Source organism: Saimiri boliviensis, chromosome 4, assembly GCF_048565385.1.
Source record: "Saimiri boliviensis isolate mSaiBol1 chromosome 4, mSaiBol1.pri, whole genome shotgun sequence".
Classification (NCBI taxonomy): Eukaryota; Metazoa; Chordata; class Mammalia; order Primates; family Cebidae; genus Saimiri; species Saimiri boliviensis.
Window position 1 is genome coordinate 98848432 of NC_133452.1, and position 22672 is coordinate 98871103.

General features: G+C 58.2%; 1 protein-coding gene across 1 annotated transcript; it reads right to left on the reverse strand.

Annotated features, from left to right (window-relative positions):
- Positions 1-808: 808 nt before the first annotated feature.
- On the reverse strand, positions 809-22672 carry SPDEF (SAM pointed domain containing ETS transcription factor). Its single transcript, XM_003923170.3, has 6 exons — positions 21644-22672; positions 8961-9425; positions 6082-6279; positions 4328-4375; positions 4054-4200; positions 809-1479 (listed from the first exon to the last, which is right to left on the reverse strand). Exons 2-6 carry the CDS (start codon positions 9394-9396, stop codon positions 1301-1303), a joined length of 1008 nt encoding a protein of 335 aa, XP_003923219.1. The 5' UTR covers positions 9397-9425; positions 21644-22672; the 3' UTR covers positions 809-1300.

Sequence of the window (22672 nt, forward strand, 5' to 3'; positions counted from 1 at the left end):
GTTTTATCATCTGCAAAATGGGGCGTAGCCCCTACCTCACAGTTTTGTTGGGAAGCTGAATGACAAAGCGCCTAGCACACAGTAGACCATCAGGACACTGAGCCGGGTGACAAATGTGAGGGAAGTATGAGGAAGTTGAATGAGTCGCTTTGCCCAGGAGAGTGGGTGGTAGGTCCTGGTCACTCCCAGCATGCCCACAGACAGCGATGCATCCCCTCTTCCCATCACGCATGGCGGGGGGGTCTCACACCCACGCACGGGAGCTCACAGCTTCACAGGTGGTACTGCTGAGGCCTCGAGGAAACAGAAATGGAAGCCGAGCAACCGCTCTTCCACCCTGTTAGCTGCAAAGCCAGTGTCCCATGAAGGGACTGAAGTGACCTCCTCCCCACAGCTCCAGCTCCCTTAGATGGCTGAGCAGAGACAAGGGCCCTGGGCCTCTGGCCCACGCAGGCACAAAGCCCTGCTCTACAACACAGCAAACGGATGCAGAAGATGCTGTCCCCACTCCGGTCCTGCACACAGACCCTCCTTAGCGCTGGCCCTGCTGCCCGCCTCTCAGCCCAGAATGGGATACGCAAGACAAGGTGGCCGTTCTAGTCCCTCCTTCCCTCATTGCCTTTGAAGACTCACTATCCCTCTCCTAGAAGCATCTACCAATCAATCATCCCTTTCCCTTTAGGCTCCGTTCACAGCCACCTCCTCCAGAAAGCTTCCCTTGGCTACTCCAGGCCCTGTGACCACAACCGCGTTTGACCATTGATGGCCGCGGGGCTGTGCCATTCACTGCACAGACACTGGGGACACGTCAGTTCTCTAGTATCTTTATTATCCATTGCCAGGGGCACCCCTGCCTCCCCAGCTCAGGGGTGCAAACACCCCCCGCACCGTGCCGGGCGTGGTGCAGAATGGGAGGCAGGGCGATGGAGCAGAGAGAGCCCTGAACTGCCTGTGGCCTTTGTGGAGTCCCTGCCCTTCTGCGCCTCTGCTCTGGGAATGCTGGGGTCAGAGGCAGGTGAGGGTCATTTGTTGGGGAGCAGTGAACACTGACAGTAGCCCTGGTTCCTCTGTCCTCCAGGAGAGTAGCACCCCTGCCCCAGGGTCCTGCAGACCCCAGAGGGCCCACTTTTCCCCAGAGAGCAGTGGGGCGCCCCTCCCTTGCTTTGGGCTCTGGAAGGTCGGAGCAGCAGAGCAGACTGCCCATCTTCCCCCAGCGCAGGGCCTGGCTGGGGCAGGGCAGGCAGGAGGGAGGCCCCTAAGGGCGGGTTTCAGGCCCTGGGCCAGCCGCTAGGCCAGGCACTCAGATGGGGTGCACAAACTGGTAGACGAGGCGCTGGGAGATGTCTGGTTTCCGGATGATGCCCTTCTTGTAATACTGGCGGATGGAGCGGCTCAGCTTGTCGTAGTTCATGGCGGGACGGTTCTTGCGGATGCCCCACAGCCGGGCCACCTGGGCTGAGTCCTCAATTTTGAAGATGCCTGGGAGAGCAGGAGGGCCCCAAGAGAGCCAGTGGTATGAGTGAGGTGGCAGGAAGGAAAAAGATGCAGACCACCAGGTCAGCCTCGAGGCGAACCAAGGGACCCAGTGCGGAGGACCCCTCTGCTCGGGCGGGACGGGCTGTGGGGACCGGAATGCCTACTTGCATGGTGTATTTGCAGTGGGGGTTAAAGAGACGTGTGCAAAGCAGGTGCCGCAGGCGCCTGGACTCTGGAGTCACGGACCTCCCGGCACAGGCGAGCCTGTGTACCTTAATGGGTTCCCTGAGGCCCTGTGGGCCTGGCCCTTGCCAGCCCCCGTTCTGTGTGGGGTTTGCATGCCCTAATCCAGAGTCCTGTGTGGCTCCTGGCAGTGCCCACGGCTCACTGAGCAAAAGCACCCCTCCTCACACAGGTGTCTCTGTAGTTCCCAAGCCTGAAATGACCTCTTGGCTATTCTCAGGCAATTCGGCCTGCGCAGCCCTTTCTGGCAGGATTAATTCATACGAGATGGTGGAGAGCGAGTGGACTTGGAGCTCAGCCGACTGGACTTGAGTCCTGGCTCTGCCATTGGCCACCTTCAAAACCTGAGGCTCCTTTTTCTGTCTGAGAGAGGGAGTTACGTGACTACCATGGGTTATTGAGCTGTTACAGAAAGCGCTTACTTGGGACAAGTTATTCCATTGTTCACACCCTCAACTTTCCTTCTGTTCATAAACCCTCCAGCCCAGGCCCAGGCCAGCATCCCTTCTCCAGGGAGACTTCGCAGACCACCAGTTCTCCCTGAACCCCCTCCCTAAAACTCCACCGTGGGACTGTGCCCAGACTGGCTCCTACTGTCTCAAATACACACCCAGGGCCACCACACCGCGCACAGGTCCATCTTCGCCACCACCCCCATCTGACTAACTCCTCCTTCTCTTCCTCCTCCATGAGTCCTCCTGGATCTAGCCCTCCATAAATGTCTGCTGAGCAAGTGTGGGACCAGAGCAGCTGCTGGCTGAAGGTTTGCTGGATGGATGAATCCAGTCCACTCGACAGGGGAGACGGTGGGGGGCCAGGCTCCCACAGCACCTGTGGCAGGTTTCTCGGCTCTGAGCCTCTCTCTAAACACGCACGCACCCACACACAGGCATACTTGCACACGCACACTCCTCAAGCCCTGCACTCTCTGGGGTATAGCCACCAGCCACATACGGCTCTCAAGCCATGAAATGTGGCTTAATTCGAAATGAAATGTGTTGGGAGTGTAAAATACACACTAGAATTTCTAAGGCTTAGGAAGATACCTCATTAATAAGTTCTGTATTAATTATATGTTGAAGTCTGAATAATTTATAATATTGGATTAAATAAATATATTCTTTTTTTTTTTTTTTTTTTTTTGAGACGGAGTTTCGCTCTTGTTGCCCAGGCTGGAGTGCAATGGCATGATCTCGGCTCACCGCAACCTCCGCCTCCTGGGTTCAGGCAATTCTCCTGCCTCAGCCTCCTGAGTAGCTGGGATTACAGGCACACGCCACCATGCCCAGCTAATTTTTTTGTATTTTTAGTAGAGACGGGGTTTCATCATGTTGACCAGGATGGTCTCGATCTCTTGATCTCGTGATCCACCCGCCTCGGCCTCCCAAAGTGCTGGGATTACAGGCTTGAGCCACCGCGCCCGGCAAATGTATTCTTAAAATTAAGTTCACCTGCTTTTAAACTTTTTCTTTTCTTTCTTTTTTTTTTTTTTTTTTTTTTTTTTTTGAGACAGAGTTTGTTCTTATTGCCCAGGCTGGAGTGCAATGGCTCAATCTCAGCTCACTGCAACCTCTGCCTCCCTGGTTCAAGTGATTCTCCTGCCTCAGCTTCCCAAGTAGCTGGGATTACAGGCACCTGCCACCACACCTGGCTAACTTTTTGTGTTTACTAGAGATGGGGTTTCACCATGTTGGTCAGTCTGGTCTCAAACTCCTGACCTCAGGTGATCCACCCACCTTGGCCTCCCAAAGTGCTGGGATTACAGGCGTGCGCCACCACCGGGCTCAACTCTTTTTCTTAGAGACAAGGTCTCACGCTGTCACCCAGGCTGGCATACAGAGGGGAGATCACAGCTCCATACAGCTTCAAACTCCAGGGCTCACACAATCCTCCCACCTCAGCCTCCTGAGTAGTGAGGACTAAAGTGTGAACCACTGTGCCCAGCTAGAAAACCTAGTATAGCAAACGTGGCTCAAATTCTATTTCTTGCTGGACATCATTCATCCCCCGGTGAAGCTATGATGTTTTGAGGGCAGAGACTGTCCCATTCCCAGCAAGTAGCTTTTAGGCTCTCCTGCGTTCCAGGCGCTGTGCCATACTAAAGCTCCTAAGCAAGACAGAGTCTGGCGGGAGACAGATATGGACACAAATTGCACACAGACCCCCAGGGCCGTCCCGTGAGAGCAGCATATTTGGCATCCAGGACAGGTGGGTCAGGTGGGAATCAGCTTCACCTCTCCACCCCTCCCCCACCCTTACGCACGGTGCCCGGCGGGAGCCCCCACCGCCTCCATGCTCGCTGCTCCTGCCGCGCCCCTGGGGCCCCCCGCTCACCCTTCTCCTTGTTGAGCCACCTGATGAAGCGGCCGTAGCTGTGGGGCTTGAGCAGCAGCTCCTTGAGGAACTGCCACAGGTGGATGGGCTGCCCAGAGCACGACGAGTCCACCTCGCTGTCGGCCCAGCTCTCCTCACTGGTCGAGGCTGGGTGGCCGGGGAGAGTGGCGGTGAGTGGGAAGGGGAGGCCAGCCCCTGCTTCAGTGGCAGCCACCCCTCCACCCCACCGGAGCCCCCGCCCCCATCCCCACCCTTCCCCCCCGGCCTGGCTCACCGAAGTAGTGAATCGCCCCAGGTGAAGTCCGCTCTTTCATCCAGGCCGCTGCAGGGCAAGGAGAGGCGGTTGGGGACCCAGGAGAGACCCCGAGGGTGGAGGAGGGGAGGCGCTTGGGTGGGACTGTGGGGCTCTGGGAGCCCCTCTGTGGCTGGGGGTTACCCCTGTGGCTCCCTGCCTCCTGCCAACCTGGGGAGGCAAGCTGGTGACAAGGAGCTGCTTCCTGGAAGAAAATTCAGGGTTTCAGAGCTGGGAGGGGTAGTAGAGGCCTTGCGGGCACCACCTTGTTCAGATGAGGACATCTGTCATGGGGGCTTGCCTAGGCTGGGGCAGGGCACTGTCTCTGGCAGGGTCATATGAGGGGGTCCTGTGTCTCACTCCTTGGCTCATGGAGCAGGCACCACCTCCTCCAAAGCACCCAGCCCTGTGCACACAGCAGGCGGTGGTGCCCAATGAGCTCAAGACGATTTAGACACTCAGGGGCTGACACGCAGCCATTCGAAATACAGGGCAGGCCGGGCGTGGAGGCTCACGCCTGTAGTCCCAGCACTTCGGGAGGCCAAGGCGGGTGGAATTGCTCAAGTCCGGGAGTTGGAGACCAGCCTGGCCAACATGGTGAAACCCCATCTCTACCAAAAAAGACAAAACTTAGCAGGGCGTGGTGTTGCACTTGCAGACTCAGCTTACTCGGGAGATTGGGGTGGGAGGATCCCATGAAACCGGGAAGTCGAGGCTGCCGTGAGCTGTGACCATGCCACTGCCCTCCAGCCTGGGCAACAGACTGAGACCCTGTCTCAAAAAACAAAAACTGAAATTAAAACAGGGCTGCCACATACAGACTGACAGGTGCTATAGCCAAGACACGCTGTGGCGCGCAGAGCAGGTGATATTCTGCTACTGTTGGTGTCGAAAAAAAAAAAAAAAAAAAAGAACTGCATGTATGTATATGTGCTTGAATATTCATAGACTTTCCCTGCAGAGATACTCAAGAAACTGGTAACTGGGTGCCTCTAGGACGGGGGTTGGAAGCTGGGGGTCAGGAGTGGGAATGAGAAACTATTCATGGTACACTACTTTTCACTGTGGTCTGTTTTATAACACGCACATTTATTACCTCTCTAATAAAAAACAAAGAAAAACAAAATTTTAAAAGGAAAGGCCTTGCTAGTGTCCACGGTTGCCCCCAACTCTGACATCCTGCAGCTTCATAGTCTGACTTCTGCCTTGTTTTTTTTTTTTTTTTTTGAGACGGAGTTTCGCTCTTGTTACCCAGGCTGGAGTGCAATGGCGCGATCTCGGCTCACCGCAACCTCCGCCTCCTGGGTTCAGGCAATTCTCCTGCCTCAGCCTCCTGAGTAGCTGGGATTACAGGCACGCGCCACCATGCCCAGCTAATTTTTTGTATTTTTAGTAGAGACGGGGTGTCACCATGTTGACCAGGATGGTCTCGATCTCTCGACCTCGTGATCCACCCGCCTCGGCCTCCCAAAGTGCTGGGATTACAGGCTTGAGCCAACGCGCCCGGCGACTTCTGCCTTTTGACCTCCCAGGTGCTGTCCCAAAGCTCTGGGGCCTTGACCTGGGCGGGGAGTGGGTCAGGATCCAGGAGGCAGCGGCAACTGGGGCTGAGATTCAGAGTGGACTCCAGGCGGGGGCCAAGGGGCTGCTGCCCCAGCAGAGGGCAACCTCCTGGCCGGCATCCTGTCCCCGACTGGAGCCCGGGAGGGGCTGCTCCCACCCACGCCACGTCCTACCTGACTTCCAGATGTCCAGGTGTGCGTGCAGCACATCCCCGCCCAGGGGCGAGCGCTGGCGGAACTGCTCCTCAGACATGGCGCACAGCTCCTTGCCCGCCAGCTCCTGGAAGGCCTTGCCCACGGGGGGCAGCCGGTACTGGTGCTCTGTCCACAGGAGCCACTTCTGCACATTGCCGGGGCTCCAGTCCACGGGATCTGGGCAAGAGGCACCCCCTCAGCTCAGGGGCAGCCTGAGGGCACCACCCCAAATATGGCGCACCCCTCTGTGATGGGGCACCCACAGGAACCTGTGGCCTGAGACCAAGCGCTGCTTGGGATGGGGACAGGCCAGCTCCGGACAGGCCCGTGAGGGCCCCTGTGGAGGTGGGTACCCCAGGAGAGAGTGGGGCATCAGGAAGGAACCAGGTCCCTAAAAAATGAACTTGGTTCAGGGCAGGGTAACCTGGTGCATCTGTACTGCCTGCCTCACCCAGGTCTTGGGTCCTCCCAGATTTCCCCTACCTCTCCAAAGGACCTTTCGAGGGAGCCCCAGCCCTGGAGGGACAGTGACATTTTACCAGAAACACCTGGGCTTCTCCCTCAGGTACCTCTTGTCTTTCCCAAACCCCTCAAGGAACCAGCGACACACCTACCTGGGAATTAGTCTTAGAACCCCACCATTCCCTCCAGCTCCTGTATCTTACAGATGAAGAAACCGAGGCACAGGGCACTCCATCCCCTTGCCCTCCATGGAATAAAGACCTGGACACACAGGAGCTGCCCCATGTGCGTGCTGAATAAGTAAATGGCAGGGCATGGGTGGTCATGGGCGGGCACAGGGTGGTCATGAGCAGGCACAGGCCCCAGAGGCCAGGAGGGGAGCCCCGGCTGGGGCCTAGATGTCTCCTGGGGTGCTGCCCTGCGGTAAGCCTGATAGGCCTACAGGTGGGGGCTAGGCTGGTGGGCATGGTCACAATGGGGCCTCCCGGTGAACACCGTGGTCCAGCCAGTGTCCCAGCTCGGTGACCTGCAGGCTGGGCCGCCCCCACTTAATCAGCCCATTTTCCTCCCAGAGGTCAAAGCCATTTGTTTCTGTTCCCATTGTTCATGGAGCAGGGCCCTCCCCTCCCTAGCCCCGCGGGCGGGGAGGTCTGTGGGAGCACTCCTGGAGTCGGCTGGCACGGGCACTGCGGAGCCGGAGGACTGTGGCATCGGCAGGAGCAGTTTCGAAAGATGTCAACCGGGAGGCTTTGGGGGCAGGGGCTGGGCCTGAGGGATGCGTGAAGACCCCTCCTTCCCAGAGAAAGCTGCACAGAGGGGGGTGCTGCAATGCCAGGGCCTAAAGACCGAGGGGACATGGGTCAGGCCTGCCTGAAGCTGGAGAGGTGATGGCAGGACAGAGGGCTGGAGACTCAGCAGCCTCACTGCCCACAGCATCGGCTCCGTAACCACGCCTTCCAGGTCTGACTGACAGACAGACGTACGTCCGCCCTGGGAGATTCCCTCCTCATATATAGAGATATGTTAAGGCCGGGTGCGGTGGGCGCATGCCTGTAATCCCGGCACTTTGGGAGGCCGAGGTGGGTGGATCACCTGAGGTCAGGAGTTCAAGACCAGCCTGGCCACCATGGAGAAACCCCATCTTTAAAAAAGAAAAAGAAAAAAAAAAAAATAGAGATATATGTCATCAATAGAGATAAATAGAGAAATGTGTCACCAGACCAGTGACACATTTCTCTATGTATCTATGATCTGTTTCACTCACTATAATGTCAGCCCTATGAACATAGGGACTTTGTGTTGTGTTCACCACTCAATTCCCCAGTCCTAGAGTAAAGCTTGGCATATTAAGAAGCGCTTGTTGGCCAGGAGAGGTAGCTCATGCCTGTAATCCCAGCACTTGAGAGGCTGAGGCGGGTGGATCACCTGAGGTCAGGAGCTCAAAACCAGCCTGGCCAACATGGCAAAACCCCATCTCTACCAAAAGTACAAAAATTAGCCAGGCGTGGGGGTGGGCACTTGTAATCCCAGCTACTGAGGAGGCTGAGGCAGGAGAATTGCTTGAACCCAAAGGCAGAGGTTGTAGTGAGCTGAAATCATGCTGTTGCACTCCAGCCTGGGTGACAGAGCCAGACCCTGTCTCAAAAAGAAAAAAGAAATGCTTGTTGAACAACTGTTTACTGCGCATCAGTTATATTCAAGTGCTATCCTAGGATCTGAAAATGGAGTGATGAACAAAACAAATGAAAATCCTGCCCTCGTGGGGTATACACTCTAGTGGCAGACACGGAGAGTGAGCAAGGTCAATAGATACTGTGCAGCACATCCTGAGAGGAAGCAGGTGGGAACAGGAGGTAGGGATGTGGGCAGAAATGTTTCTTCTTTCTTTTTTTAATTCATTTTTTGTTTCTTTTCTTTACCATGTCCTGTGCTCATGGGCATCAATTTTAATGGAGGGATCAGAGAAGGCCTCATGCAGATGGTGCCATCTGAGCCAAGACCTGAAGGAAGTGAGCCACCCACATATTTAGGCTGAAGGAGCAGCAGCCTAGTGAATGTCGTGGGAACCACAAAGAGGCCAGTGTGGCTGGAGCAGAGCGAATGAGAGGAGAGCGGAGTCCAAGAGGAGGTGGGGGACGCGGAGTTGGAATTCATATCATCCGGCACCTAGCGGTGGGGACAGTAGGCTGGCATGGTTGGGGCACAGAGATGGGTGGAAACCCTACCAGCCCAGGCTCACAGTTGACTGTGGAGAAGCGCCAGCAACCCCGAAGCCACCCGAGGTGGGGGCAGAGGTGGGCAGAGTCCATCCAGCAGTGCCCCAACCCACCCACCCCAGCGACCTCAGCCCAGCCTGCGACCCCTCTTACGGAAGCGGGCACGGGGAGAGGGCTCACCTGCGGTGATGTTGAGCAGCTTGCAGGCCGTCTCGATGTCCTTGAGCACCTCGCCCACCACCATGGACTGTACCTGCTCCAGCGAGTGCTCCTCCAGCGCCAGCCCGCCCGGCCCCAAGTCCAGGCTGCCCCCTGGGGCTTGGCTGTCAATGACCGGGCACTGCTCAGGCTCCTCGGGCGGCTTCTCCCGACTGCTGGCCCCAGGGGCCTTGGCTGCCCAGCTGCTGTCCTCAGGGTACAGCATGTCAAAGTAGGAGAGGTAGAAGGCAGACAGGCCCTGCTCGGGCGTGGCAGGTGGACTGGGGCTCCAGTCCTGTCTCTCGAGACCCACTGCCCCCGCTGCCACCTTCTCCAAGCCTGTCCGAGACACCGAATCGGGGGGCAGCAGGAGGTGGCTGGGGGACACGCTGCTCAGACCCGGGCTGGCACTGCCCATGCTGCTGCTGTTCGGGCTGGCGGCTGCGTCTACAGAAATGAAAGAGGACTCAGGTCTGACTGCTTCTCCATCCCCATGGGGGCCGCTAAGCTGGTTACGGGGATGAGGGGCCCTGTGGACAGTGGGCTGGGCCTGGGACAGAGCTGGGTCTTCCGGGTCATTGGGCAGCCAGGACATGGTTGGGCAGACAGGCCTTCTGGCTGGGAAAGACAGTGAGGTGGAGTGGGAAGCCAGGCTGGGTGGGGGCCGCAAAGCTCCACACATGGAATGTGTTCAAACAAACAGCCTTCTGAGGTTCCTGACCTCATTCAGCCCTCACAATGGAAGGCATGATTGGCCCCATTTGGCGGATGAGCAAACTGAGGCGGGGACAAGGAGCCCTCAATGTCCAAATCTTTTCTGCTGTAGCAAATCTGGTTTTTCTTTTCTTTTCTTTTCTTTTTTTTTTTTTAGAGACAGGGTCTCGCTATGTTGCCCAGGCTGGAGTGCAGTGGCTATTCACAGGCGCGATCCCACTACTGATCAGCACAGGAGTTTTGACCTGCTCTGTTTCCGACCTGGGCCAGTTGACCCCTCCTGAGGCAACCTGGTGGTCCCCCACTCCCGGGAGGTCACCATACTGATGCCGAACTTAGTGCAGACACCCGATCGGCAGAGCGCACTACAGCCCAGAACTCCTGGGCTCAAGAGATCCTCCCACCTCAGCCTCCCGCGCCACCATGCCAGGCACAAAGCTTGATTTTCTTCTGCCCTTGATAAGGATAGGAGCGGAGGTGGCAGGCAGAGGCCACCACTCTAAAGGTGGCCATCATCTTCACCAGCAGGGGAGGAAAGAGAGGAACAAGGTGGGTGATGGGGTAGAGACCCTGTCACATACTGAGGATTTTGCCCGCCCTTGCCCTCCCACGGGCTCTCTGGGGAATCTAAGCCACTGAGCGAGAGCTCACAGGTTTGCTTGTCTCCCCACACCCCGGGCCGGGTGCATAGTACCCACCTCCCCTTATCCTCCCTTGGACGGTGCTGCCCCCAGGGCCCCTCCCAGCTCCCGGCACCCTCTACTTTCCCCTATGCCTCGAGGAGCACACAGCGTCTTGGAGGCAGTGCGGCAGGTCAGGCTTTCCAGGGGGAAGCAGGAGTGGTGGTGAGAAGGGGCAGGGCTCCAGGGAACATCAAAAACCCTTAGCAACTCAGACACCTGCTCCTCACTTCTGCCCCAGGGGCCTCCAGGGGGAACCATCTGGCCTCAACACAGGCAGTCAGAGGCCCTGCTCCCCGTGGAGCAGGGTTTTGCCCAGGCCTTTTTCCCTGAACCCCATATTAGAGTGCACAGTTTGGGTGAGGAGGGGGCTGGAGAGGGCACAAGACCCCAAACCCCAGGATATTCTGGAATATCAGTGATGTAGAGGCCTGAAACTTAAGAATACATAAAGACAGGCCAGGTGCAGTGGCTCACACCTGTAATCCCAGCACTTTGGGAGGCGGAGGTGGGTGGATCACCTGAGGTCAGGAGTTTGAGACCAGCCTGGCCAACACGGTGAAACCTGGTCTCTACTAAAAATACAAAAATTCACTGGGCAGGAGGCTGAGGCAGGAGAATTGCTTGAACCCTGGAGGCGGTTGCAGTGAGCTGAGATTGCACCACTGCACTGCTGCATTCCTGCCTAGGCGACAGAGCGAGACTGCATCTAAACAAAAATAACAATAAAAAAAAAAGACAGAGGCAGAAGATTACCAACAGTTATGTGCTTCCAATAGTACAGAGAACCAGTTAGAGATGGGGAAAGGAGCAGATAAACCTGTTAATGGTAAGTTCTCGGGGCTATTTAGATTCTCAAGCAGTGGTTCTCAAAATGTGGTGCCTGGCCAGCAGAACCCGCGCCTCCTGGGAGCCTGCGAGAAACTGGGATTCTCAGGCACTTCGGAGCCCCTGAATCAGCAGCTCTGGGGGAGGCCTGGCAGCCTGGTTTAACTGGCCTCTTGGGTGATTCTCATGCATGTTCAAATTTGAGGATCACTGCTTTACAGGCAACCGGCCAGTGCGGGGAAGGCTTTAAGCACTGAAATCCTCTCTAACGGTGGCATTTATGGTGCCACTGGGACAGCGGGCAGGTAAGGGGGCTCCCTGGTCCAACTCCAGTCACCCTGTGGGGCTAACCCGCACAGCCTCTGTATGCAGCTGGCATATGCCTCTGCAGGTGGGACGAGGGAAAGAACCCAGTTTGGAAGACACCTCCAGATCGACAGGGCCACAACTAGCCCATTCATCTTCACACAACTCAGAAAATGGCACCCCTTCCCCCTGGATAGTGCAGCTTGACGAATGGAGCCCAGGTAGAATTTCCGCTCCCACTGCCCACCCTCCTTGTGCAGTGCCCAAGCTTCCCAGCAGTACATGGCAGCCCTGCAGTTTACTGTGGTGGGGAGAATGCCAGCAGGAGGGAAAAGTGTTCCCTTTCAATTCAACTCTCCCATTCAAGGGCTCCTTTAAGTGACAAGGAAGGAAAGGTCAGGGTGGGGAGGGGTAGGCAGAGACCGAGGCGGGGCTGAGATGTGGGGGACAGAGGGCAGACCTGGAATCATTTCAAGTCCTTCTGTGCAAACACTCGTGTGTGCTGTGGGCCCACATTATTTACTCAGGCAGTGCCAACAGCTCGCTCTGCCCCTGGGCCCCACCCTGGCCAGTGCCCATGCCCTACCCGCTAGGTGGCTCCACCCCTGGGGACCCCCCCTGCAGCCCCCGTCCCCCCCATCACCCCCTCCCTGCGTCCTGCTCCATCCACATCCCCAGAGCCCCCATGCCTGCCACGTTAGGATAGTTTCTGCCAACACCCTGGGCACAATGCCAGGGAAACCGAAGCTTTTCCAAGAGGCAGAGCTCGCTTCCCTGTGGCCCTCCTGTTTGCTTGGCCTCAGCCACAGGTAGGACGGGAGGCAGCTGCTGCGTTTCAGGGCTTGGTTTCTCGAGGGGTCGATGGGGATGAATGGGCAGTGGCAGTATTTGTCAGGAAGGGATATAATGACACATCCTTGACACATTTGCCGAGTGCATGCGATGCCCTCATCCGTCCCCTCGCCAGGAGAAAGGCAGGACAGGCCTTCTTCTTTTTTTTTTTTTTTGAGACAGGGTCTCGCTCTGTCGCCCAGGCTAGAGTGCAGGGGCACGATCATGGTTCACTGCAGCCTCGACTTCCTGGGCTCAAGTAATCCTCCTGTTTCAGCCTCCCAAGTAGCTGGGCTACAGGTGTGCACCATCATGACTGGCTAATTTTTTTTTTTTTTTTTTTTTTTTTTTTTTTTTTTTTTGAGACGGAGTTTCGCTCTTGTTACCCAGGCTGGAGTGCAATGACGCGATCTTGGCTCACGGCAACCTCCACCTCCTGGGTTCAAGCAATTCACCTGCCTCAGTCTCCCGAGTAGCTGGGACTACAGGCGTGCACCACCATGCCCAGCTAATTTTTATATTTTTAGTAGAGATGGGGTTTCACCATGTTGACCAGACTGGTCTCGATCTCTTGACCTCGTGATCCACCCGCCTCGGCCTCCCAAAGTGCTGGGATTAAAGGCGTGAGCCACCGCGCCCGGCCTATGACTGGCTAATTTTTTTAATCTGTTGTAGAGACATGGTTTCACTATGTTGCCCAGGCTGGTCTCAAGCTCCTGGGCTCAAGCGATCCCTCCACCTCAGCCTCCCAAAGTGCTGGGATTACAGGCACAAGCTACCTCACCAGGCCCGGGTCTTATTCTCATCATTATTTTGCTAATGGGAAAGTCAAGGTGTAAAGAGGTAAATCTGCAAACCCAGGTCTTCTGATCCCTGGCTCAGGCTCCTTCCCCCTACATCCCACATGCCAGCTTGCCCTTGCCCTCTATCTAAATGCCAAGGAATCTTCCCCTCCAAGCCTGGGTCCTAGCTCCAGCCCTTCCCTGATGAAAAATAAGTTAATGGTTAACCGGGTGTCTGGAGGAAAGGTTCGACTCTCCGCAGATTGGGGGGCGGCAGGGAATGCTCCGTCCCCAAGGCAGCCCAGGTCTGGAGTAGGGGGGCTTGTCTTACTGGCCAGGGAGCCAGGGCTGGTGTGCCCGACCTGGAACTCAGCATCTCCTCCAGGCTCAGGGCTGGCCTCGGGAGGGGAGAAGGGAGAACAGCACCATGAGGCCCTGGCAGGGAGCGCCAGTGCCACGTCCAGGGCTTTCGCCCACATCACCTGAGCGCCTACCCACAGCCAGGTGACGCGGACTCCAGAGCCCTGCTTCATAGATGTGGACAGTGAGGCTCAGGGAGGCTATGCAGCCTGCCCGGGGTTCTTCCTGGCCAGGCACGGGCTCTGCTCACGGGACCACATTCTCTCTGAGGCTCATGCTGTGGCCAATCCCATCTTCCTAGGGGATCTGCCCACCTCCTGACCGGGCTCCCTGATGCTCTGAACTCTGTCCCCACCTCTTGGCTGTTCATTCCACCTCACTGTTCATCTCCCTGCAGCACCCTTTCATTTCTGTGCCCGAGAATCTTCCATGGCTCCCCATTGCCTTCCCTGCCCCATCCCAATGTATGGCGCCCACCTCTGAGCCCACCTCCTGCCTAGCCCAGATCAACAGAGCTGGAAGGGGCCATATATTATGTGATTGCTTCATAGATGGGAACAATGAGTGGGGAAGGGATTCATGTGCATATTAGCGGCAGGATCTGGACCCGAACGAGGGATTGACACAGTGACCACAAATCCAAGCTCTAATGAGAATGCCACTTCATACCCGCCCTGTGCTGTGGGCACAACATGGCTATTTTCCAGGATGCCCGTTCCTCCTCATCACAATTCATTCCAAAGCCCTCCTCCCCCAGGGAGTCCTCCCTAACAGCTCCCTCCTATGCTCCCAGGCTTTCCTCATCAGTGCTGTGCAATTCAGCCCAGGATGAAATCCACAGGTAACCATTTGCCCGGGGGAACACATGTGCACTGGGAAAGCTGAGGCTCAAGGAGGGGCAGGGAGGTGCTCACAGTCACACGGCACCGCCAGGGCCAGACGAGAGGCCTCCTGACACTCAGGCCACTGTTCGGTAGGCCGAGAGTCCTGGGATGAGCCAGGCGTCTGCCATGTCCAGGTTTCTCAGAGGGCAGATCCTGGCATTCCTGCAGCCTTGGCCTGCCAGCCCCAGGGGCTGCCGTCTCCTGAGCGATGCCTCCAGCTCCCAAACCTCGAGTTGATCTCTTCTGAATTAAGCCACGTGTCTGGATTAAGGCTCGGCGTGTCCTGGCTCCCTCCTGCTCCAGAGGCCCCGGATCCCACTCCAGACAAAGAAAGTTTGGTAACAGCTGGTAGAGGCCAAGGCCCAGAGGCAGGACCGGATTGGTGGGGTGGCAGCCGGGGGGTTGGCCACCGCGGCCCCTTCTCCCAGTGCCTCCCATTCCCCCGGGAAGGAAGGTTAAGGAGAGAGCAGAGGGATTCAAAACTGGAGATCTGGCGCAGCGTTTCCTGCCACCACCCCGCCTCCTCTCACCTCTCGGGCCAGGAATGCGCCCCTGGAACCCCTGCCTCCCAGGTTTTCGCTCCCACACCCCAACTGGCACCAGCAAAAGATGCCCTCCCTGACAGCTCCCGAACTACAGTCTCTGGGAACGGAGTCGCCTTGGAGGCCTTTGCTAAGGTCCCAGGTCGCTGTGGGGTTGGAGCCTGTCTTCCACATCCTGCTTGGTGGGGACTCTCAGCCCCCACCTCCCGGGGGGATGGTGGCGTGGGGTGAGTGGACGCCTCACCCCCACCTCAGTTCTGAGACCCAGCCCTCCCAGTGCCCAGGACTCCGGCTTCAGTCCCCATTGAGAAGAGCGCTGAGGGAGTGACAGAAATGGCCACTCTGGCCCTGCTGCTCAGCCCCCTGCTGGCCTCACTCCAGGAGGAGTGATGGGGAACACACCTCCCCTGGCTTCCCTGCCACCCCACCCGCACCCGCACCGTGGCCTACTGAGCTGTCAGCTCCTCCCTCCCTCCATCCAAGCCCCTGGGCCCCCTTAAATGGGCTGAAGTCAGGGGGCTGTGGCGGTGGGACCAGGACTCGGCTGGGAGCCGTGCAGAGTGGGCGGCACCTTGGAGAAGAGCGGGGCTACCGGGGCCGCAGGAAGCCCCAGCCAAGACCCCTGACCAGGCCCAGAAGCAGCAGCATGTCCGGCTTCTCTGAACCCCTGGACCCCTGCCCTGCCCCATCCCCTCAGAGCCCAGCCTCTCCCCCTGCCATTTTTCTCACCCCTTCTCTGCTCCTCCAACCCTCCCATGGGGAGGGCTTCGCAGCAACCTTGCCCGTCAAACTGCTCTTCAAACTAGCTGGGTCCAAAAGCAGCGCCAGACCCCTTCCGGGTGGCCCACGCTTCACTGCCCAGAGCACCACCTCTGCCCACCAGACAGACCACCCCGCTGCCCAGGAAGGGGGCCCAGGCTGCCACCTTGGGGTCGGCAGCTCCTGCGCTCTCCCAAGCACCCCATGGTGGCCATCTCCAAGCACCTGGTTCCCCAGGGTGTCCAAGGGCAGAAGAAGGGAGGTAGACTCAGGGGAGCAGCGAGGTGGCAGAGTGAGAGAGACCTTCCTGTTCTGGACTCAGCATGAGAGTGGAGGAGGTGGGCTTCTTCTAGACCCCCTGGCTTTCCCCACCTCCTCCGGCACAGACCTGTCCAGGCCACCTGTCTCCCTAACTTCTGCAGGAGCGCCGCTCTGTGTGAGGTTCACCTCGGGGAGCCAACTGGTGCCCAGGAGCTGGGGTCTGTGGGGAAAGTACAGGGGAGGGGATGTGGTTTTGTGGGGCGGAAGGTGGGTGAAGCTGGGGCCGGGGCCACATCGCGGGAGGATGGGGCACAGGAAGTCAGGGGAACTCAGTGGGTTTTGCTCTTCCCACAGTGCCCACAGGCAGCAGGCACACGTCCGTATCAGCGAAGTCTCCTCTGTGCGCCGCTGCCTGGGCAGCCGGGGTGTCCACACACACACTCACTGACACTACTTCCAGCGCTTTCTGGGACGAGCAAGGTCGAACTGAATAAACTGCTTTGCCAGGCTCTCCCAGCTGGGGCAGCCACCATTATTCCCACTTGACAGAAAAGGGCACTGTGACCTGCTGCTATACAGCGCCCGTCTGTGGGTGAGCGAGCAGGGACTCGAACTCAAGACAAGGCTCCACCCTCCTTTCTGCTGGTGCTGGCAGACGCCAAACCCTCTAGCTCCTAAGGTGGCCCCTGCTGACCACCCCTTTTGCCTCCTCTCAGGCCATCTGCCAACCCCGCCCCACAGCGGTCACCTCGGTGGGGTGTGGGTGGCATGGGTGCCCACAGCCTGGAGATACAGAGGCCCACCACAGCCCCAGGCGGGCCATCGTAGCTGCGTTTGCTCTGAAGGGGGATATGGGCTGCCAGAACAAGAGGCCTCAGCTTTGGGAGATGCCTGTTCCTCCGTAGGAGACGCTGGATGAGGCCCTGCCCCTCAGTCTCCTGCTCTGTAGGCCAGGGCATCTCCGAGGACTTTTCCAGCCCGGGCACTGTCTGGATTCTATGACCCAGGACCCTCATCTTGCTGTCAGCCTGGCTTTGGGGACTTAAAGAAGGATGATGGAGACGCAGAAGGGGACACCTGGGGCTTCTTTGTAAACAGAGGCATATTCCATTCACAGCTGACACTTTTGGCAGGATGAGGGGTGTGGCTGAGTGTCCCCCACTGTCCCTAGAGTTGGTATCTAGAGGCTCTGAAAGACTCGGCCCACCCTTCTAAAGAAGCAGAGCCGGCGTCAGGCTGTCCTGCACCTCATGAGCTGCCCATCAGGCTTGGCTGCCTCTCCAGCAGCAGCACCTCCCCGCCTCCTCCAGCCAGCAGGGACCCCACCCCAGACAAGCTTGGGGCTTGCAGTGAGTTGCGCAGATGGGGCGGGGACAGAACCCAGTTTCCTACCATCGCAAGTACAATTCCTCTCAACTTTCAGGACTTTCCAGAAACTGGCATTCACATCTTCCCTCAGCCCTGGTTGAGCCCATGTGTATGTAAATATATTTCACTTCTCAGCACCCCAGTCAGGCCTCTTTGCCCCAGCAAGGCTGCCATGGCCCCGCCAACTGCACACACATCCCAGCTTTGTGATGTGGCCCAGGTCACACGGCTGCCCCTCTGGAACAGTCTCATCCTCACGCCCACGTCGCACGTACACTCCTTGAAGGACGGCCACAGCACCTTCCTTCTTCTCTGCTCTCCTCCAGCCCTGTATACACCACACCTCCCAGCCTGCCACAGCACAGGGGCCGTGAGGTTTCCTGGGTGTCTTGCTCCCCTCGGCCCAGCCCAGCCAGTCCACTGAGTTGCTGAGGGCACGAGAACACAGGGACATCCCCGGAGCGCTGCCCCTCCTGCCTAGGGCACCCTGACCAATCTCAGCCTCAGCCTCTTCAGCAGTGAAATGGGGACTCATAAAGACAGCTGTGCCTCTGGGTTTTGAAGTCACCAGGCAGCACAGCGATGTGAAAAGCCCTCCCATCTCCCAAGAGGTGTGTGTCCACCGTGGTTACTGCTGTCTCCATCTGTTTCTGCGGCCCCCTCCAGACCCAGCACAGGCCAGGAAGGCAGAGGCTCCCCTCACACCTGGTTGCTCATCTGTCAAATCTTGACGAGCTGAGGGGAAAATCCTACCTGAGCCCTGACCCCAGGCCCTGGAGCACACCTCCAGGCTAGGAAAAGGGTGTTAGAACAAAGCGAAGGACTCCAACATCACAGATGAGAAAAGTTCAGAAAGATCTGTCCTGAGAGGCTAAGAATAGACATTGCTTCCCCCAAGGTTGAGATGTGCAAGAGTGGGTTATTGGGGGTTATTAGGGCCGTTCCCACCTGTGAAGTGTCAGCAGAGACACATCCCCCTTTTGTCCTGGCACAGAGGGTGGGCTGGGCAGAAGGAGCTAGGTCTCAGCAGCCCTCAGGGCAACTGGCTACCCCAGAAGCAGAGAGGCCTGGGCCTTGCCCCCCAGCCAGTCTCAGGTGCTGGAGCCCCAGCCTGGGCAGCCCCTCCAGCCACCTCTCCCCTGTGCCAGAGCTGGAGGGAGGAGGAGGGGGGCCTTGGTCCTGGTGGTGCTCAGAGATACCCCACTGCCTGTCATAATCCTGGGGAGGCCTTGGTCCCGTCTGACCCCCAGCAGAGTCACACTAAGGTCTCCGGTTGGGGAGGAAGGATGAGCCTCTCCCTCCCCAAGCCTGGAGGCCCCGCTCCATGTCCCCACCCCAGCCACTGAGAGGTGGGAGAGCAGAATCTGGCAGGGGGCGCCTCCCAGGCTGAAAACACACAAAGTAGCCAGGAGAAGGAGCCTGGCGTTAAATGTCAGGAAGAGCCCAGGGCAACTCCGCTTGTGCAAAGTTTGCTTTGGGAAGAGCTGTTCCACCTGACAGGCCACTCGCTTGGCCGGGGGCACAGGGTGGGGCATGAATGGGGTGGGGGTGGGGACCAGGGGAGGGTCCCAGACCAGGTTTGATCCCTGACACTCTGCTCTCTAGCTCTGCGGCTGGGGCCAGTGACTCCGCCCCCTCTGAGCCTCAGCTGTCCTGTCTGTTAAATGGGCTGTCAAGAGCATGTCTTAAAGGGCTGTGGAGATTGAGACGGAGGGTGAATGGAAAGCATTGTGATGGGCTGAGCGTGCCTGGGTGAGGGGTCCCTGGGAGCCGGTGAGGGGATCGGCTGGAGAAGAGAAAAGAGAGAGGGAATGGGGTGAGGAAACAGGGGGAGCAAAGGAAGAAGCAGGTGGTGACGGCGGGTAGCGGGCGTGGGCCAGAGGGTGGAGTCTGGGGGGAGCCGAGGGCGGTGAGGGAGGCCGGGGGCCTGTCCTGCTCTCTAGCCCAGTCCAGGCAGCTGCAGGCGTCACCCACCCTCCCTGCCCTCTAGGAGGAGCCAGAACCAAGAATTCCTGCCCCTCCCACTTCCCTCCACCCAAGCCCAGGAGACAGGCTGGCGAATCCGACTCCTACACAGTCCACAGTCTTCAAAGCCTGCTCAGGTCGTCTCCTCCATGAAGCCTGCGTTAAGAGACAACAGCCCTGTCTAACCTTCTCGTCTCACAGACAAGATGTTGCAAGTGCAGTGAGGAAAAGTGACCCGCCACGGTCCCACACAGCGAGACCTCACCCATTCCCTCTTGCCCTCCACCTAGAAGTCCCCCTGTCAGCCTGAATTAACTTCCCCAGGTTACACTCTGCGGCACCAAGTCACTTAGCACAAAACTGCTCTCATTGCTTCAGGGCTATTCACTTTGTACTTGCAACCACCTCGGTGGTAAAAAGTGGGTCCCAGTTTTGGCACTTCTGCCAGCATCACACTTTCTCAGCATTGATGGAGCACCTACTGAGTGCAGCCTATGCCCTCAGACTTGGTTGACAGAGAAGCCCTGTCTAATTCAGAAGGTCCTTGTGAAAACTGAAGTGTTTTATAACTGATAGTGTGTAATTAACAAATCTGGTAGATTTCAGCTCTGGATGCCCGCCTCGCTCAGAGGAAATGTTTGTACGTGCACGCTCAGGCTCTCAAAGCGGAGGGTGGTCCCCTACCCAGTAAGACCACATCCTCCACACAGCCCAACTCCCTGGGAGCTCTGAGGATGCCCCCCACCATTTGTTTGTGTGTTGGGGTAGTGGGACTCCAAGTTGGGGGTCCTTGGCTCTGGCCCCTCTTGCAGGTGGGTGGGGGGAAGCTCAGCCCAACTGGCCTGCCTGAGCCATGGCCGGAGCCTACCTATCTGGTGGGGCGTCTCCTCTGAATCCCTGCCCCCCAGCTTGGGCCTGGGGCAGCCTGGGCACCTGTTTGCTTTGTTACTCAGCTGAGCAGCTGGTGATGGGGGAGATGCAGCTTTATTGGGGAGGCTGGGGCAGGAAATGAGGCGAGTCCCAGCCCTGACCGAGGAGGAGGAGAAAGCCCATGGCCATCATAAAGGACGCAGGCTACTTGGGGCTCGGGGCCTGGGTGTGGGCTGCTGAGTGGCCCCAGAATCATGATAGGTGAGGTGGGGGATCTGGGCCTGTCTATCCCCAACAAACACACACACACACACACACACCACACACACACACCACACACACACACCACACATACCACACGCACACACACCACACACACACCACACACACACACACACACACCACACACACACACACACACACACCACACACACACCACACATACCACACGCACACACCACATACCACACACACACACACACCACACGCACACACCACACGCACACACCACACACACACCACACGCACACACCACACACACACCACACACACACACCACACACACACATACCACACACACACCACACGCACACACCACACACACACACACACCACACACACCCCCCACACACACACACCACACGCACACACCATATACACACCACACACACACACACACACACACCCCACACACACACACAGCACACGAACACACCACACACACCGTGGCCAGCTTCAGGGGCACCCGGTCACCCGGGTCCTTCAGCTTCCCACCCTGTCATCCCAACCCCCACTTCCTGTCTCCCCACTGCAGGAATCTGGCAAATCTTGGAAATGAGCGCCGTCCAGGGATGACTACTGCTGCTTTCCTTGTGTGCCAAGACCTGGACCCAAGGCCCTTAGCTTCTCCCGGAGTCCAGGGGCTCAGCGGGTGTGCTTGGTGGTGACCACAGACCCCTGGCTCCTGTGGCCACCCCTGCCCAGCCCAGCTCCTGGGCTCTGGACCTGTCTCCCCTACCCTGACCTGGACCTGGCCTTGGCTCCAGCCCTGACCCACGAGGTTCCAGCGAGCCCCTGCCCTCTGGTGACCCGACACCAGGGAGACCCGTCCCCTGGCAGAGCAGCTGGGCTGGCAGCAGCTGCAGCCACTTGTGTTTTGCTAGCCAAGCAGAACTGGCCGGGTCTCAGGGCCAGGGGCTCTGCACCTGCACAGCAGCCTCCCCTCCCTCAGGCTGGGTAGGCTGGGCTCGGTGTGGGGTACCCCAGGCCTTGCCAGGCAAGGGGGCTCAGCCAGCAGCTGGAGTTGGCCCCAGGGAGGCAGTCTGGGCAGCATGAGGAGGGGGGCAGGGAATTCTGAGGGTGAAGGGACCCAGGTGACAGGGTCACTGATGACTGGGAGGTGAGCTCTGAGCTGGCAAAGTGCGCCCCCCTCCAAGTCCTGCCTGCAGTCACCCACCCCACTGCTGGCAGGGAAAGTCCCCATGCCAGGGTACCTGCACCTCCCATCAGACTCACCTGTTAGCTGCCTGGTGCCCAGGGAGCTGTCTGCTGCAGTACCAACTTCGGAGTCCAGGAAGAGGTGTGGGCAGCTGGGGCCACTGGCCTGTCTCAGCCAGGCATCTGGGGGGCCAGCGGAACCAGAGGCCAGCAGGCCTGGTGGCAAAGGCAGCACTCGCGTTGGCTACTGGGGGCCTGGCCACCCTCAAGGGGTGGCTCTCTGAGTTCTCAGGGCTGTGTGCCTGTAGGGAGTCCCCTACCCCCAGCCCAGGGCTACCTGCTGGCACCGTGACAAGGCCCAACCTGAGGGGCTTGCAGGGGGGTGGCAGCAGGCTTGGGGGACTGGGTCTGCGGGGCAGTGTGGACGCGGCAGAGTGCAGGAATGTGCTGGGAGGAAGTCAGACAGCCACGAGATGAAGAGCTGGCCAAGGCCCGATTTCCCATTATAAGTAATCCTTCCTTATTTACCTGAACAAATACACTCCTTGCTTACCTCAGACCACAGGCAGGCTCCCGGTTAACCCTTGCAGGCCTCCCCCACTTGCTTGGGGATCCATGCCCTGACAGCCAGGGGACTCATTCATTCACTCACTCATTCACTCATTCATTGCTTGCTGCACAGCTACTGAGCTCACATTACGTGCAAGGCGGAGGAGATGTATCCAGTGGGAGCAGGGCTGGGGTTCTAAGATGGATCAGCTGAAGGCCAGGGACAGACAAGTGAGCAGCAGTGGAGATCCAGAGCCACCCATTCCCTGATGGAGGGCTGTGGGGGCACTGAGGGTGGGCATCAGCCAGGGAAATCAGTGAGGGCTTCCTGGAGGAGGTGCTGTCTGGATACCCAGGCCAGGGATAGAGAGTGCATCAGAGAATCCTGGGGAGAGGTCCTGAGGCCTGTGGGCCAACCCCCACCTGGTGGGAACAGTGTTCTTCGTGTCCCACAGGGGCCTCGTGCGGGCTTGTCACACAGTGGCGGTGAGGAAGGACTCGCTTTCCCAGGCCTGCAGTGGGGACCAGCCAGCAGCAACTTGCCCTCCCACAGCCCCA